General features: G+C 45.1%; 1 protein-coding gene across 1 annotated transcript; it reads right to left on the bottom strand.

Annotated features, from left to right (window-relative positions):
- Nucleotides 1–410: 410 nt before the first annotated feature.
- LOC310876418 (NACHT, LRR and PYD domains-containing protein 12-like) lies at nt 411–15,731 on the bottom strand (the record flags this gene model as incomplete). The annotated part of the gene is made up of 13 exons (XM_083789950.1): nt 411–937; nt 9,320–9,366; nt 9,979–10,152; nt 10,337–10,507; nt 10,770–10,940; nt 11,145–11,315; nt 11,514–11,684; nt 11,776–13,525; nt 13,662–13,697; nt 14,548–14,676; nt 14,917–14,961; nt 15,261–15,506; nt 15,707–15,731. 13 exons carry the CDS (start codon nt 15,729–15,731, stop codon nt 411–413), a joined length of 3,663 nt encoding a protein of 1,220 aa, XP_083646076.1.
- Between the last annotated feature and the right edge of the window lie 3,780 nt (nt 15,732–19,511).

Here is a 19,511-nt window from a genome sequence, read left to right as displayed (position 1 = left end):
CCGCTGACGGCTCTCTCTCTCTCCCTGCCTGTCTGCCTCCACACTCGCACCGGCGCAAACAACGGGGCATTTTTCAATAGGCGGTTCCCAGGGGTGAGTGACAGGTGTCACGAACAGGCGGCTCGGGGGCCATTTCGGGCCGTCACAGTGTGTGTGTGTGTGTGTGTGTGTGTGTGTGTGTGCGTGCATTTCTGTAGCATAAATGCAAAATGCATGTTTGTGCGTGCGTGCGCGCACACACACACACACACACACACACACACACACACACACACACACACACACACACACACACACACACACACACACACACACACACACACACACACACACACACACACACACACACACACACACACACACACACACACACACACAGCGCTACATGTAGCTCCTCCTCCTCCTCTGACTCACAGAGACACTGAGCCCCCCCCCCCCCAGCACCAGAACCCAGCATGGAGAGGTCCAGTGAACGTGCACTGGAAGGTGTGCAGGTGTGTGAGTGAGTCAGAGGACACTGTGTAGAAGGACACAGTGCCAGCAGCATGGTCTACATAGACTGCTACTGTGGAGGGGTAGGAGGAGCAACTGACAGGGAGGAAAGTCCTCTCCTTATTGTGAGTCACAATGTAGCGGTCATTAACACCACGACAGTGCAGAGCCCAGGACTGATCATTGTATCCAAAGTCACTGTGATCAACCTGTCCGTGGTATTCTCCGTGTACCACTGCTACACTAAGCTCTCCACTACACTGTACCTCATAGTAACAGCGTCCACTCAGTGTCTCTCTGGACATCACCTGTTCGTAGTCCTTAAATCTGTGTGGATGAGGAGGATAGTTCTGATCCTCGTCCACCCGGCTCACCTTCCTGTTGTTCTCAGACAGAGAGAGGTGTCTGTGTGCTGTGTTTGGATCCAGAGTGAGTTCACACACATCTGATGAGAAGAACAACATGCAATACAGCACCAGTTTACAATCACACATAATAATAATAATAATAATGATAATGATAATGATAATGATAATGATAATGATAATGATAATGATAATGATAATAATAATAATTTCACCTCAGTGACTTCACATTACTGTAACTATATCCTTTCAATGGTAACAGATGGACTGTAATGCCCACAGGGGAAAGCTAGAGGGCGCATTATGCCTGTGACAGACAGCTATATGGTGACCTTATGAGGTGTTGGGTGAAATCAACCCATAGACCGTTAAAACCACCGGATTAAGGTTGGTGAGGGGTCCGTTAAAACCACCGGATTAAGGTTGGTGAGGGGTCCGTTAAAACCACCGGATTAACCCATTTAGACTTGACGTCGACAAAAAATGTCTTCTAAATCCTGACAGTTTTCTGAAATACCTAAGTTTCTATATCAGTGGTGCTCAATATTTCATGTGAAGGACCCCAAACATTATATGTAATTGGCCGCGGACCCCCATTTGAAAATATGTTGTTCTAGGGACCCCTCAGAAGCAAAGATATGAGTTAAAAACGTTCGCTTTTTCAAAAATAGCAGACCTACAAGCTCGTAGCGCGGCACTCGCGGTATGAGCTTGTGGATCTGCTATTTTTCATTTTGGTCCGTTAAAATGACAGGATTAAGGTTGGTGAGGGGTCCGTTAAAACGACCGGATTAAGGTTGGTGAGGGGTCCGTTAAAACGACTGGATTAAGGTTGGTGAGGGGTACGTTAAAACGACTGGATTAAGGTTGGTGAGGGGTCCGTTAAACGACCGCATTAAGATTGGTGAGGGGTCCGTTAAAACGACTGGATTAAGGTTGGTGAGGGGTCCGTTAAAACGACCGGATTAAGGTTGGTGAGGGGTCCGTTAAAACCACCGGATTAACCCATTTAGACTTGACGTCGACAAAAAAATTATTCTAAATCCTGACAGTTTTCTGAAATTCCTAAGTTTCTATATCAGTGGTGCTCAATATTTCATGTCAAGGACCACAAACATTATATGTAATTGGCCGCGGACCCCCATTTGAAAATATGTTGTTCTAGGGACCCCTCAGAAGCAAAGATATGAGTTAAAAACGTTCGCTCTGAAAGAATATATATTCAAAGATTTGTGCCGCATTTTCACGATTAAAAAAAAATAGCAGACCTACAAGCTCGGTGGCGCACTATGAGCTTGTAGATCTGCTATTTTTCAACAGCTAAATTATAACAATGCTTAAAACACCAAAAGGGGTTCCCGCCCAAAATGGATTAAGGTTGGTGAGGGGTCCGTTAAAACCACCGGATTAAGGTTGGTGAGTGGTCCGTTAAAACGACAGGATTAAGGTTGGTGAGGGGTCCGTTAAAACGACCAGATTAAGGTTGGTGAGGGGTCCGTTAAAACGACAGGATTAAGGTTGGTGAGGGCCGGAGGTCCGTTAAAACCACCGGATTAAGGTTGGTGAGGGGTCCGTTAAAACGACTGGATTAAGGTTGGTGAGGGGTCCGTTAAAACGAAAGGATTAAGGTTGGTGAGGGGTCCGTTAAAACCACCGGATTAAGGTTGGTGAGGGGTCCGTTAAAACGACTGGATTAAGGTTGGTGAGGGGTCCGTTAAAACCACCGGATTAAGGTTGATGAGGGGTCCGTTAATATGATCGGATTAAGGTTGGTGAGGGGTCTGTTGAACCGACCGCATTAAGGTTGGTGAGGGGTCCGTTAAAACGTCTGGATTAAGGTTGGTGAGGGGTCCGTTAAAACGACTGGATTAAGGTTGGTGAGGGGTCCGTTAAAACAACTGGATTAAGGTTGGTGAGGGGTCCGTTAAAACGACCGGATTAAGGTTGGTGAGGGGTCCGTTAAAACGTCTGGATTAAGGTTGGTGAGGGGTCCGTTAAAACCACCGGATTAAGGTTGGTGAGGGGTCCGTTAAAACGACCGGATTAAGGTTGGTGAGGGGTCCGTTGAAACGACTGGATTAAGTTTGGTGAGGGGTCCGTTAAAACGACCGGATTAAGGTTGGTGAGGGGTCCGTTAAAACGACCGGATTAAGGTTGGTGAGGGGTCCGTTAAACCGACTGGATTAAGGTTGGTGAGGGGTCCGTTAAAACGACCGGATTAAGGTTGGTGAGGGTTCCGTTAAAACGACCGGATTAAGGTTGGTGAGGGGTCCGTAAAAACGATCGGATTGTGAGGGGTCCGTTAAAACGACCGGATTAAGGTTGGTGAGGGGTCCGTTAAAACGACTGGATTAAGGTTGGTGTGGGGTCCGTTAAAACGACCGGATTAAGGTTGGTGAGGGGTCCGTTAAAACGACCGGATTAAGGTTGGTGAGGGGTACGTTAAAACGACCGGATTAAGGTTGGTGAGGGGTCCGTTAAAACGACCGGATTAAGGTTGGTGAGGGGTCCGTTAAAACCCTGGATTAAGGTTGGTGAGGGGTCCGTTAATACGACCGGATTAAGGTTGGTGAGGGGTCCGTTAAAACGATCGGATTAAGGTTAGTGAGGGATCCGTTAAAACGACTGGATTAAGGTTGGTGAGGGGTCCGTTAAAACGACAGGATTAAGGTTGGTGAGGGGTCCGTTAAAACCACATGGTTAAGGTTGGTGAGGGGTCCGTTAAAACCACAGGATTAAGGTTGGTGAGGGGTCTGTTAAAACGACCGGAATAAGGTTGGTGAGGGGTCCGTTAAAACCACATGATTAAGGTTGGTGAGGGGTCCGTTAAAACCACAGGATTAAGGTTGGTGAGGGGTCCGTTAAAACGATCGGAATAAAGTTGGTGAGGGGTCCGTTAAAACGACCGGAATAAGGTTGGTGAGGGGTCCGTTAAAACCACATGATTAAGGTTGGTGAGGGGTCCGTTAAAACCACAGGATTAAGGTTGGTGAGGGGTCCGTTAAAACGATCGGAATAAAGTTGGTGAAGGGTCCGTTAATACGACCGGATTAAGGTTGGTGAGGGGTCCGTTAAAACGACTGGATTAAGGTTGGTGAGGGGTCCGTTAAAAGGACTGGATTAAGGTTGGTGAGGGGTCCGTTAAAACGACTGGATTAAGGTTGGTGAGGGGTCCGTTAAAACGACAGGATTAAGGTTGGTGAGGGGTCCGTTAAAACGACTGGATTAAGGTTGGTGAGGGGTCCGTTAAAACGACCAGATTAAGGTTGGTGAGGGGTCCGTTAAAACGACTGGATTAAGGTTGGTGAGGGGTCCGTTAAAACGACTGGATTAAGGTTGGTGAGGGGTCCGTTAAAACGACAGGATTAAGGTTGGTGAGGGGTCCGTTAAAACGACCGGAATAAGGTTGGTGAGGGGTCCGTTAAAACGACCGGATTATGGTTGGTGAGGAGTCCGTTAAAACGACCGGATTAACCCATTTAGGCTTGACGTCGACAAAAAAAATCTTCTAAATCCTGACAGTTTTCTGAAATACCTAAGTTTCTATATCAGTGGTGCTCAATATTTCATGTCAAGGACCCCAAACATTATATGTAATTGGCCGCGGACCCCCATTTGAAAATATGTTGTTCTAGGGACCCCTCAGAAGCAAAGATATGAGTTAAAAACGTTCGCTCTGAAAGAATATATATTCAATGATTTGTGCCGCATTTTCACGATTTTTCTAAAATAGCAGACCTACAAGCTCGGTGGCGCGCTATGAGCTTGTAGATCTGCTATTTTTCAACAGCTAAATTATAACAATGCTTAAAACACCAAAAGGGGTTCCCGCCCAAAATGGATTAAGGTTGGTGAGGGGTCCGTTAAAACCCTGGATTAAGGTTGGTGAGGGGTCCGTTAATACGACCGGATTAAGGTTGGTGAGGGGTCCGTTAAAACGACAGGATTAAGGTTGGTGAGGGGTCCGTTAAAACCACCGGATTAAGGTTGGTGAGGGGTCCGTTAAAACGACCGGATTAAGGTTGATGAGGGGTCCGTTAATATGATCGGATTAAGGTTGGTGAGGGGTCCGTTAAAACGATCGGATTAAGGTTGGTGAGGGGTCCGTTAAAACGACCGGAATAAGGTTGGTGAGGGGTCCGTTAAAACCACCGGATTAAGGTTGGTGAGGGGTCCGTTAAAATGACTGGATTAAGGTTGGTGAGGGGTCCGTTAAAACGACCGCATTAAGGTTGGTGAGGGGTCCGTTATAACGACCGGATTAAGGTTGGTGAGGGGTCCGTTAAAACAACCGCATTAAGGTTGGTGAGGGGTCCGTTATAACGACCGGATTAAGGTTGGTGAGGGGTCCGTTAAAACCACCGGATTAAGGTTGGTGAGGGGTCCGTTAAAACGACAGGATTAAGGTTGGTGAGGGGTCCGTTAAAACCACCGGATTAAGGTTGGTGAGGGGTCCGTTAAAACGACAGGATTAAGGTAGGTGAGGGGTCCGTTAAAACCACCGGATTAAGGTTGATGAGGGGTCCGTTAATATGATCGGATTAAGGTTGGTGAGGGGTCCGTTAAAACCACCAAATTAAGGTTGGTGAGGGGTCCGTTAAAACCACCAAATTAAGGTTGGTGAGGGGTCCGTTAATGTGATCGGATTAAGGTTGGTGAGGGGTCCGTTAAAACGTCTGTATTAAGGTTGGTGAGGGGTCCGTTAAAACGATCGGATTAAGGTTGGTGAGGGGTCCGTTAAAACGACCGGAACAAGGTTGGTGAGGGGTCCGTTAAAACCACCGGATTAAGGTTGGTGAGGGGTCCGTTAAAATGACTGGATTAAGGTTGGTGAGGGGTCCGTTAAAACGATCGGAATAAAGTTGGTGAAGGGTCCGTTAATACGACCGGATTAAGGTTGGTTAGGGGTCCGTTAAAACGACTGGATTAAGGTTGGTGAGGGGTCCGTTAAAATGACTGGATTAAGGTTGGTGAGGGGTGCGTTAAGACGACCTGATTAAGGTTGGTGAGGGGTGCGTTAAAACGACAGGATTAAGGTTGGTGAGGGGTCCGTTAAAACGACCAGATTAAGGTTGGTGAGGGGTCCGTTAAAACGACTGGATTAAGGTTGGTGAGGGGTCCGTTAAAACGACTGGATTAAGGTTGGTGAGGGGTCCGTTAAAACGACAGGATTAAGGTTGGTGAGGGGTCCGTTAAAACGACCGGAATAAGGTTGGTGAGGGGTCCGTTAAAACGACCGGATTATGGTTGGTGAGGAGTCCGTTAAAACGACCGGATTAACCCATTTAGGCTTGACGTCGACAAAAATAATCTTCTAAATCCTGACAGTTTTCTGAAATACCTAAGTTTCTATATCAGTGGTGCTCAATATTTCATGTCAAGGACCCCAAACATTATATGTAATTGGCCGCGGACCCCCATTTGAAAATATGTTGTTCTAGGGACCCCTCAGAAGCAAAGATATGAGTTAAAAACGTTCGCTCTGAAAGAATATATATTCAATGATTTGTGCCGCATTTTCACGATTTTTCTAAAATAGCAGACCTACAAGCTCGGTGGCGCGCTATGAGCTTGTAGATCTGCTATTTTTCAACAGCTAAATTATAACAATGCTTAAAACACCAAAAGGGGTTCCCGCCCAAAATGGATTAAGGTTGGTGAGGGGTCCGTTAAAACCCTGGATTAAGGTTGGTGAGGGGTCCGTTAATACGACCGGATTAAGGTTGGTGAGGGGTCCGTTAAAACGACAGGATTAAGGTTGGTGAGGGGTCCGTTAAAACCACCGGATTAAGGTTGGTGAGGGGTCCGTTAAAACGACCGGATTAAGGTTGATGAGGGGTCCGTTAATATGATCGGATTAAGGTTGGTGAGGGGTCCGTTAAAACGATCGGATTAAGGTTGGTGAGGGGTCCGTTAAAACGACCGGAATAAGGTTGGTGAGGGGTCCGTTAAAACCACCGGATTAAGGTTGGTGAGGGGTCCGTTAAAATGACTGGATTAAGGTTGGTGAGGGGTCCATTAAAACGACCGGATTAAGGTTGGTGAGGGGTCCGTTAAAACGACCGCATTAAGGTTGGTGAGGGGTCCGTTATAACGACCGGATTAAGGTTGGTGAGGGGTCCGTTAAAACAACCGCATTAAGGTTGGTGAGGGGTCCGTTATAACGACCGGATTAAGGTTGGTGAGGGGTCCGTTAAAACCACCGGATTAAGGTTGGTGAGGGGTCCGTTAAAACGACCGGATTAAGGTTGGTGAGGGGTCCGTTAAAACCACCGGATTAAGGTTGGTGAGGGGTCCGTTAAAACGACCGGATTAAGGTTGGTGAGGGGTCCGTTTAAATGACCGGATTAAGGTTGGTGAGGGGTCCGTTAAAACCACCGGATTAAGGTTGGCGAGGGGTCCGTTAAAACCACCGGATTAAGGTTGGCGAGGGGTCCGTTAAACGACCGCATTAAGGTTGGTGAGGGGTCCGTTAAACGACCGCATTAAGGTTGGTGAGGGGTCCGTTAAAACAACCGCATTAAGGTTGGTGAGGGGTCCGTTAAAACGACTGGATGAACCCATTTAGACTTGACGTCGACAAAAAATGTCTTCTAAATCCTGACAGTTTTCTGAAATTCCTAAGTTTCTATATCAGTGGTGCTCAATATTTCATGTCAAGGACCCCAAACATTATATGTAATTGGCCGCGGACCCCCATTTGAAAATATGTTGTTCTAGGGACCCCTCAGAATCAAAGATATGAGTTAAAAACGTTCGCTCTGAAAGAATATATATTCAAAGATTTGTGCCACATTTTCAAGATTTTTCAAAAATAGCAGACCTACAAGCTCGTAGCGCGGCACTCGGTGGCGCGCTATGAGCTTGTGGATCTGCTATTTTTCAAAAGATAAAGTATAACATAATGCTTAAAACACCAAAAGGGGTTCCCGCCCAAAATGTGTTAAGATTGGCGAGGGGTCCGTTATAACGACCGGATTAAGGTTGGTGAGGGGTCCGTTAAAACGACAGGATTAAGGTTGGTGAGGGGTCCGTTAAAACCACCGGATTAAGGTTGGTGAGGGGTCCGTTAAAACGACTGGATTAAGGTTGGTGAGGGGTCCGTTAAAACCACCGGATTAAGGTTGGTGAGGGGTCCGTTAAAACGACCGGATTAAGGTTGGTGAGGGGTCCGTTTAAACGACCGGATTAAGGTTGGTGAGGGGTCCGTTAAAACGACTGGATTCAGGTTGGTGAGGGGTCCGTTAAAACGACCGGATTAAGGTTGGTGAGGGGTCAGTTAAAACGACAGAATTAAGGTTGGTGAGGGGTCCGTTAAAACCACCGGATTAAGGTTGGTGAGGGGTCCGTTAAAACCACCGGATTAAGGCTGGTGAGGGGTCAGTTAAAACCACCGGATTAAGGTTGGTGAGGGGTCCGTTAAAACCACCGATTTAAGGTTGGTGAGGGGTCCGTTAAAACCACCGGATTAAGTTTGGTGAGGGGTCCGTTAAAACGAGCAGATTAAGGTTGGTGAGGGGTCCATTAAAACGACCAGATTAAGGTTGGTGAGGGGTCCGTTAAAACGACTGGATTAAGGTTGGTGAGGGGTCCATTAAAACGATCGGATTAAGGTTGGTGAGGGGTCCGTTAAAACAATCGGATTAAGGTTAGTGAGGGGTCCTTTAAAATGACTGGATTAATGTTGGTGAGGAGTCCGTTAAAACCACCGTATTAAGGTTGGTGAGGGGTCCGTTAAAACGGCAGGATTAAGGTTGGTGAGGGGTCTGTTAAAAATACCGGATAATTAAAACTAAATCCTGACAGTTTTCAGAAATACCTAAGTTTCTATATCAGTGGTGCTCAATATTTCATGTCAAGGACCCCAAACATTATATGTAATTGGCCACGGACCCCCATTTGAAAATATGTTGTTCTAGGGACCCCTCAGAAGCAAATATGAGTTAAAAACGTTCGCTTTTTCAAAAATAGCAGACCTACAAGCTCGTAGCGCGGCACTCGCGCTATGAGCTTGTAGATCTGCTATTTTACAACAGCTAAAGTATAACAATGCTTAAAACACCAAAAGGGGTTCCCGCCCAAAATGGGTTAAGGTTGGTGAGTGGTCCGTTAAAACGGTCAAAATGAGAATCCATGTGTGTCCATTATCATCTTCAATCAAGTCAGTGGTTCTCAAACTGTTTCATACTAAGGACCCCCACATTTATATTATATTTGGCCACAGACCCCCATCGTGAAGAGAAGATTAAAACATATTTTGCAAAACACTTTCAAGCTTTTTCAAAATGTTCATAAATATCGATAAAGAGGTTAAAGTTATTGTGATGCTGTATTAACACATTTAGCTGGGGACCCCCTGGAACCCCCCAAGGACCCCTGGAGGGTCCCCAGACCCCACTTTGAGAACCAATGACCTAATAGTGATGCTTTGACTGAATGAATAAAACAGAATATAAACTTACATTTCTTCACTCCTGGTGTCAGCCTGTTCTCTCCACCGTGGTCCACACTGGAGTTGGAGGAGAGACAAAGTCAGACCTGAATATTCTCTATGATAATATAATTGATAATGATTTTACACCATTAAACATCAAACAACACAGAACAGCATCACAGTATGATTGAGAACATTGAGTCCTTCTCTCCTAGTTATTGATGTATTCACAGTGTATTGACCACCTAGTTATTGATGTATTCATAGCCTATTGATTACCTAGTTATTGATGTATACATAGCCTATTGATTACCTAGTTATTGATTTTCTATCAGAGGTGAGCTGGCAGCCTCCTGCTGTCAGAGTTGAACTGACTAACTGTCTCTCTCACAGCCTCCTGCTGTCAGAGTTGAACTGACTAACTGTCTCTCTCACAGCCTCCTGCTGTCAGAATTGAACTGACTAACTGTCTCTCTCACAGCATCCTGCTGTCAGAGATGAACTGACTAACTGTCTCTCTCACAGCCTCCTGCTGTCAGAGTTGAACTGACTAACTGTCTCTCTAACAGCCTCCTGCTGTCAGAGTTGAACTGACTAACTTATTTCTATCTGATGTCTGGTGTTTACACGTGGTCTGAGTAGACACTGCATGCACACCCACACACACCCACACAGTCTCTCTCACACCTCAGAGCGTCCAGTCTGTAGCGTGGATCCTTCACAGCAGCAGAGAGCATCGCTTCGCCTGATTCTCCTGGATGATTGAAGGTCAAGTCCAACTCTCTCAAATGGGAAGGGTTGGAGCGCAGAGCTGAGGTCAGAGAAGAACAGCCTTTCTCTGTGACCAGACATCCTGACAAACTACACACACACACAGACACAGACACAGACACAGACACACACACACACACACACACACACACACACACACACACACACACACACACACACACAGAGAGTTTCACAATGTTATATTTTGTCCCATTGATTTTAAAAACGTTTGTTTTATTTTAACACAGTTGAACCCAGTTTCAGGCATACTGACTTGAGAGTCTCCAACATGCAGTGTGGGCTCCCCAGTCCCTCAGCCAGGAGGCTGACTCCAGAGTCCTGAAGGTCATTATTGCTCAGGTCAACTTTTCTCAGGCTAGAGCTGGAGCTGAGAGCTGACGATAACTCCTGACAGCATCTCTCTGACAGGTTACAGCCACTCAGCCTGAAGAAACAACAGTGGTAAAAAATGTAGTCATTAGACTTCAGGAAAATAAAGATCATATAATAAAATAAATAGCACGCACACGCGCACGCACACACACACACACACACACACACACACACACACACACACACACACACACACACACACACACACACACACACACACACACAGAGTTTCACAATGTTATATTTTGTCCCATTGATTTTAAAAACGTTTGTTTTATTTTAACACAGTTGAACCCAGTTTCAGGCATACTGACTTGAGAGTCTCCAACATGCAGTGTGGACTCCCCAGTCCCTCAGCCAGGAGGCTGACTCCAGAGTCCTGAAGGTCATTATTGCTCAGGTCAACTTCTCTCAGGCTAGAGCTGGAGCTGAGAGCTGACGATAACTCCTGACAGCATCTCTCCGACAGGTTGCAGCCACTCAGCCTGCAGAAACAATAGTGGTAAAAAATTTAGTCATTAGATTTCAGGAAAATAAAGATCATATAATAAAATAAATAGCACGCACACGCGCACGCGCACGCACACACCCTCACACACAGAGTTTCACAATGTTATATTTTGTCCCATTGATTTTAAAAACGTTTGTTTTATTTGAACACAGTTGAACCCAGTTTCAGGCATACTGACTTGAGAGTCTCCAACATGCAGTGTGGACTCCCCAGTCCCTCAGCCAGGAGGCTGACTCCAGAGTCCTGAAGGTCATTATTGCTCAGGTCAACTTCTCTCAGGCTAGAGCTGGAGCTGAGAGCTGACGATAACTCCTGACAGCATCTCTCCGACAGGTTGCAGCCACTCAGCCTGCAGAAACAATAGTGGTAAAAGATTTAGTCATTAGATTTCAGGAAAATAAAGATCATATAATAAAATAAATAGCACGCACACGCGCACGCACACACACTCACACACAGAGTTTCACAATGTTATATTTTGTCCCATTGATTTTAAAAACCTTTGTTTTATTTTAACACAGTTGAACCCAGTTTCAGGCATACTGACTTGAGAGTCTCCAACATGCAGTGTGGGCTCCCCAGTCCCTCAGCCAGGAGGCTGACTCCAGAGTCCTGAAGGTCATTATTGCTCAGGTCAACTTCTCTCAGGCTAGAGCTGGAGCTGAGAGCTGACGATAACTCCTGACAGCATCTCTTCGACAGGTTGCAGCCACTCAGCCTGAAGAAACAATAGTGGTGCATGTATTAGATTTGATGTTAAATAAAGATCAAATAATATTTGAAATGTATCCAGTTATCAGTGAACCTACAGAGCTTTCTTGGAGGCTTTGAGCACAGGCAGCAACCCCAGAAGAGCCTCCTCTGAAGCAGAGTATTTCTTCAGGTCAAACACGTCCAGCTCCTTTCCTGAAGACAGCAACACGAAGACCAGAGCTGACCACTGAGCAGGAGAGATCTTGTCTGTGGAGAGACGTCCTGACGTCAGGTACCGTTGGATGTCCTCCTCCAGAGAATGATCATTCAGCTCATTCAGACAGTGGAACAGATTGATGCTTCTCTCTGGAGATGAATTATTTTTGATCTTCTCCTTGATGTATTTGATGGTTTTATGATTGGTCTGGAAGCTTTTCCCTTTTTTTATGAGCTTTTGTACGAACTTCTGATTGGTGTCCAAAGAGAGGCCCATCAGGAAACGCAGGAACAAGTCCAGGTGTCCATTTGGACTCCTTAAGGCCTCGTCTACAGCACTTTGGTAGAGGTGATGAATCTTGGATTTGAAAACCTTTCCAAATGACCTCTTGGAGGTTGAGAGTAGTAGGTTGTCACCAGTGTTGATGAAAGTGATGAAGACGTGGAGGGCAGCCAGAAACTCCTGAACACTCAGATGGACAAAGGAGAACATCTTGTCCCTTGTTCCGCGAACCTCTCCAAACAGTTCTGCGTACACTGCTGTGTCGCTGATATCAATGCCAGACACTGTCAGGTGTTCTTCCTCGAAGATCAGGTCGCCTTTCATCAGCCCTTCAAAAGCCAGTTTCGCCAGAGAGAGAATGACATCATACTGTTTCCTGTCAGGATACTTGGCATTCTTAAGTAAGGACTGCATCTCAATGAAGTGGGAGTACATGGCGCTCTGGCTCTCTGGCAGCTCTCCTTTCTTCCTCACAATTTTTTCCATAACGTTAGAAGTGATCCAACAGAAGGCCGGGAGGTGACACATGATGTGGATGCTTTGGGACTTCTCGATGTGACAGTAGATTTGAATGGCCAGCTGCTCATCATCAGGGAACCTCTTGAAGAAGTACTCCTTCTTCTGAGGGTCTCTGAACCCTCTCACCTCTGTCACCCTGTCAACAGAAGGGATCTGGCCGGCGGCTGCAGGTCGTGAGGTTATCCAGAATTTGGCTTTTGGAAGCAAGTTCCCCCTGATGAGGTTTATCAGGAGAACGTGCACTGTGTTTGGCTTCATCGGATCAGTCCATCTCACAGTGTTCTTGAAATCTAGAGCTGGCCTCGATTCATCAAGCCCATCCAGGATGAACAGAATGTTGCACTGTTGGAAGGTGCAGATATTTATCTTCTTGGTTTCACTGAAGAAGTGATGAAGAAGTCCCTCCATGCTGTACTTGTTCTCCTTGTTCTCCTTCATCTCCAAATTCAACTCTCGGAAAGTGAATGGAAACACAAAGTCGACATGCTGGTTGGCTTTGCCTTCTGCCCAGTTCTGAGTGAACTTCTGAACTTGTACTGATTTACCAATGCCGGCCCCTCCCTTCATCATCACTGTTTTGATGGGATCACTTTGTCCAGGTGAAGGTTCCACTATGTCGTCCATGTTGATTGGTGTTTCTGGTCCAGGTGTTTGGCTGTATGCCAATTCAATCTGCTTGATCTCATGTTCTTGATTGGCCTGTCCACTGCCTCCCACTGTGTTGTAGACCTCTGTGAACATGTCACTCACAAGTGGTTGTGGTAAATCTTCTGAGCTCCAGTGAATCAAACGCTGATTCTTCTGCCTCAGATTAGACTTGAGCTCTTGTTTACACAGATCAAGAGTTTCTAAATGACCAAAGACAAGATGACATCATTAAGTATGTGTTATAGAATGACATCATTATAGATGAAGGTGGGGAAGGTGTACTGCTGTACTTGGAGATACAAAGGTAGAGAACCTGATCTAAGTTTCTCTACTCACCCTTGCTAGCGGAGTCTTGTGATGGAAGTTCAGGTCCTGAATAAGGAGGAGGATAATGAAGTGAAACGTTAGTTTGTCTATTGTCATTATACGTTAGCATGTATTGATGCTCTATTGTCATTATCTAAGTAACAACATTCATGCAATTAGTCTATTGTCATTATCATTATAGTAGAATGGCATTTATATAATTGCCACTAGAACTCTACAGTGTACCTTGCTGTGTAGTAGTACAGTAGTCTATTTTACAGTGTACCTTGCTGTGTAGTAGTACAGTAGTATATTTTACAGTGTACCTTGCTGTGTAGTAATACAGTAGTATATTTTACAGTGTACCTGGCTGTGTAGTAGTACAGTAGTATATTTTACAGTGTACCTTGCTGTAGTACAGTAGTATATTTTACAGTGTACCTTGCTGTGTAGTAATACAGTAGTATATTTTACAGTGTACCTGGCTGTGTAGTAATACACAAGTATATTTTACAGTGTACCTTGCTGTGTAGTAATACAGTAGTATATTTTACAGTGTACCTTGCTGTTTAGTAGTACAGTAGTATATTTTACAGTGTACCTTGCTGTGTAGTAATACAGTAGTATATTTTACAGTGTATCTGGCTGTGTTGTAATACAGTAGTATATTTTACAGTGTACCTGGCTGTGTAGTAATACAGTAGTATATTTTACAGTGTACCTGGCTGTGTAGTAATACAGTAGTATATTTTACAGTGTACCTGGCTGTGTAGTAGTACAGTAGTATATTTTACAGTGTACCTTGCTGTAGTACAGTAGTATATTTTACAGTGTACCTGGCTGTGTAGTAATACAGTAGTATATTTTACAGTGTACCTGGCTGTGTAGTAATACAGTAGTATATTTTACAGTGTACCTGGCTGTGTAGCAGTGGTGACAGTGATGATAACTGAACCACTGATGTTACATCCAGATAAAACAGTAGCAACCGCTACACTTCCACCATGTGCTTCATTAATGGCTCCAGCAGGGGGCACTGGAGAAGCTGCACAATAGAAAGAAACATATTAGTGTTACACTCAGAGAGAGAGAGAGAGAGAGAGAGAGAGAGAGAGATTATAATATTGCACATTTTAAATGCATAACATGTTTAAAACAATTTGTTGCCTGCCAATAATATGATGATGACACCTTAACTCATTTACTGCTGGAGTACATACAGAAATAATCTGTTACTGTTTAACTAATTTACAAAAGGCTCCGTCCAGATTGTTTCATGACTCACCCTCGTTAGCCTTGTTAGTCGAGTCTTGTGATGGAGGATCAGCTCCTGCATAAGGAGAGGAGGATGAAGTGTGAGTGGACATGGTAAATGCATAAGGAGGATAAATGCATAAGGAGAGGAGGATGAAGTGTGAGTGGACATGGTAAATGGTAACTGCTGTATTTATATAGCGCCTTTATGATTGTGCATTACATTCATCCATTCACACAGCGATGGTGGAGGAAACCATGCAAGGCACCAACCTGCACATTGGGAGCAAGTAGCCCTTCGCTAAACCCAAAAGCGGTTGTCCAATTAAATAAATGAATGAATGAATGAATGAATGAATGAATGAATGATCTTACCAAGGTCCACCAGCAGGCGGGGTTGGTGTTCCATGAGGGCATCATAAAATGCTGCCCGGGCGTCGGTTCCTCCTGGAACTACTGTTGATGTGAACAGAGTCCTCATTTGTTTCATGGTTGTCTTCTTAGCATTAATCTCGCTGTAGCTCTCAGGGTGGACCCAGCTGTCTCCTAGACTGTCTACTACAGCCATGACTGCGGACACCCTTTGGGTCAACTGTGCCCTGTGCTGCATCACAAACTGTGCTGTTTGCAAGAGAGAAAAAGAGTGGATGGAATTAGAGAATCCTATGAATGAAAAACAAAGCTCTCTGCATCTCCATTATGCCATACAAAGTAATGTAACATCTTGTACAACCCTACTGTACAGCCCTGGTAAACAGAAGGTAGCACCAGCTACCAACCTACTCACCGGTCACCTCGGACACTGAGATAAAAACACTCACCTTTTCTGGATTTTTCTGCATCCATTGCTTCAGAAGTCAAGTCGTCATCAGCATCCTGTTGGATACAGTCATGTTATTTCAATCATAACAATACAGAGTGATGATCGTAATATGGTAATAAATATCTGTATCAGTCAATGTGGAAACAATTAGTAGGATAATATATATTTCCATTCCGTCTAACTCTACTACATATATGGTCTAACTCTACTGCAAAGCACGGGGAGAACATCACATGTTGCCATAAAGACTAATCCCACCGAGACAAACATTTAATAAGAATTGGGATAAATTAATGATTGATTGAATAATTAATGAACAGATTGGAGAATTACAGTATACATTTCAAGCACAACTCAATACAAAACTGTTAACTGTGGTCGACGATCGTTACACTGGTTTACAATGGGGTCCACCATGTTCAATTCGTCATTCGACATTTAGAGACGCACAAATAAACTGTGTAAAGATGTGAGTGCATTAGTAACCAACAGTACCGTGGTCTGTGGACCTGATGCTGATTGGTCCATTGTGGGTTTGATTGATGCCTCGGAGTGGAGCGACAGCAGCTAGCACTGAAGAACCTGGATGCAGTGTTGGGAAAGGTCTTTATTTAAGAACCTGGGTGCAGTGTTGGGAAAGGTCTTTATTTAAGAACCTGGATGCAGTGTTGGGAAAGGTCTTTATTTAAGAACCTGGATGCAGTGTTGGGAAAGGTCTTTATTTAAGAACCTGGATGCAGTGTTGGGAAAGGTCTTTATTTAAGAACCTGGATGCAGTGTTGGGAAAGGTCTTTATTTAAGAACCTGGATGCAGTGTTGGGAAAGGTCTTTATTTAAGAACCTGGATGCAGTGTTGGGAAAGGTCTTTATATAAGAACCTGGATGCAGTGTTGGGAAAGGTCTTTATTTAAGAACCTGGATGCAGTGTTGGGAAAGGTCTTTATTTAAGAACCTGGATGAAGTGTTGGGAAAGGTCTTTATTTAAGAACCTGGATGCAGTGTTGGGGAAAGGTCTTTATTTAAGAACCTGGATGCAGTGTTGGGAAAGGTCTTTATTTAAGTGGTGCAACCACTTCCTTAAGTAGCTTTGTTTGTGCCTGGGTGGCCGGCTGGGTGGCTACCTGTGCCTGAGCACGGAAATTGCATTTGGTTGGTTTTCAAAACCAAGTGTCACTGTTGCGCAGCATACATACATACATATTAAATATTATTACTATACGTGTTTCCGCACGGACATGTTAGAGTGTAACACCAGAGCAGCTACGTTATGTGTAAAGTGAATAAAGTGTACGCAGCTTCAATGCTTTAATCGTCCGTTCTTGAAGTAAGAGAGGCAAGAATGAAACAGGCCTGTTCTAACCCAAGGAAGCTCTTCTCCACTTTCTCCTCCCTCCTTAAACTCCCTTCCCCCACTCAACCTTCATCCCTCACTGCTGATGTTTTTGTCAACTACTTCGAGAAGAAGGTTGATGATATCAGCAGCTCCTTTCCTCCCCTCCCACATAAAGTGGCATCTGACTCAACCAAAACTAACCCCAACATACCATGCATGTCCTCCTTCTCTCCTCTTTCCCCAGACGAGGTTCTACAACTAGTAACATCCTCTAGACCTACCACCTGTCCTCTTGACCCTGTCCCGTCTCCAATCTTCCAGACCATCGCAAATGATCTGCTCCCCTTCATCACCTCCATCATCAACACCTCAGTAACCTCAGGCTGCGTCCTATCTGCCCTCAAATCAGCCAGAGTAACACCACTCCTCAAGAAACCAACCCTTGACCCCTCAGATGTCAAGAACTACAGACCGGTATCACTCCTTTCATTTATTTCTAAAACCATTGAACGTGTTGTCTCCAACCAGCTCTCTCTCCATCTCTCACAGAACAACCTGCTGGATCCCAACCAGTCCGGATTTAAGAAGGCCCACTCCACAGAAACTGCCCTGCTGGCAGTCACAGAAGCACTACATGCTGCCCAAGCTGCTTCCCACTCTGCAGTACTGATTCTCCTAGACCGGCAGTATTTGACACAGTGAACCACCAGCTGCTCCTAGACACTCTAGCGGATCTAGGCATCGGTGGAATGGCACTAAAGTGGTTCTACTCCTACCTCACCGACCGGACCTACCAGGTTTCCTGGAAAGGTCTGTTAGCATCCCCCCGAACCCTCCAAACTGCATGGGGTCCCACAGGGATCTGTACTTGGTCCCCTCCTTTTCTCACTGTACACTAAATCCCTTGGCACTATCATCTCTGCTCACAATATATCCTATCACTGCTACGCCGGTGACACACAACTGTTTCTATCCTTCCCCCCCTCTGCCACTCAGGTGGAAGAGTGCATCACCGCATGCCTGGCTGACATCAAACTGAACCCAGACAAGACTGAGCTTCTCTTCTTCCCAGCTCCAAGTCCTGCCCTATGCGGGAGCTAACTATTTCCGTAGACAACGCCCTGGTAACGTCTGTCCCAACAGCCAGGAATATTGGTGTTGTCCTGGACAGTCAGCTCTCGTTCAAAACCCACATCACAGCTGTCACTCGATCCTGTAGGTTCACACTCTATAACATACGACGAATTAGACCGTTCCTCACCCAGGAATCAGCCCAGCTCCTCATCCAGACAACAGTCTTGTCAAAACTCGACTATTGTAACTCCCTCCTTACTGGCCTACCAGCATGTGCACTTAAGCCTCTCCAGCTGATCCAAAATGCCGCAGCTCGCTTGGTCTTCAACCAGCCAAAATTCTCACATGTCTCCCCCCTGCTCCGCTCCCTCCACTGGCTCCCGGTCGCTGCCCGCACAGAATACAAAACTCTGATGCTGGCATTCAAAGCAACCAAAGGTATGGCTCCCCCATATCTTCCAAGTATGATCGAACCCTACAAACCCTCCCGCTCACTCAGATCAGCCAACGCAGGGAAGCTGGAAGCACCCTCACTAAAAACGCCGGGACAACGCTCCACACGTCCCAAACTCTTCTCCCTTCTGGCTCCAAAACTGTGGAATGCACTTCCCATTGCAGTCAGAACTGCAGCATCACTCCCAATCTTCCGCCGTAGTCTGAAAACCCACCTTTTCAGACTCCATCATGGCCCATAGCACTTACCCTACCCCCTTAGATAGCATTTCTGTTGACTTAGATAGCATTTGACACAGACTTATAGCATGTTATGTAGACAGCACTATAATTGCATTGTATGTAGTCATAGCACGCCATAGTACATATGTATAGCATAGTAGTATATATGTATAGTTTATATGTATAGTTTCATTATATAGATATTCCACTGTTACTTTCTTAGCTTACGCATGTTTCTTGATAAATGTTTTTATGTGATGTATTCCAATGCTTTTTTGTTCTTGCTTAATGTAAGTCGCTCTGGATTAAGAGCGTCTGCTAAATGCCTACATTGTAAATTGTAAAGTGCAACACGTCCCGCTTTAAGAACAGCACTTATCCAGAGGCTGTTCGCCTCCTGAATGCTGACCCTCTTTTCACTCGCACTTTACAGCGTGAAGCTGCTTTGTAAAACGATGAACTGTGATGAATTTGCAATTTATTTATTCAACATGAATTGTAACGTTTTGCATTCTTCTTATTTATTGGTCCCCTTCATAATTATGATGTCTGTATTTTTGTATCGTGTTCTGTCTGATTATGTGATGTGAATATGTGTATGTATCGTATGTATGTTTTTAGTGCACTGAAACAAATTCCAATCAACTCTGTTGACATGGCAATAAAGTCTTGAATCTTGAATCTAGAGAGCTGGACCACCCATCCATTTTTGGAGAAAAAT

Source organism: Protomyctophum parallelum (assembly GCF_964188405.1).
Source record: "Protomyctophum parallelum genome assembly, chromosome: 19".
NCBI classification, from domain to species: Eukaryota; Metazoa; Chordata; class Actinopteri; order Myctophiformes; family Myctophidae; genus Protomyctophum; species Protomyctophum parallelum.
This window is presented reverse-complemented; position numbering and strand designations above follow the sequence as displayed.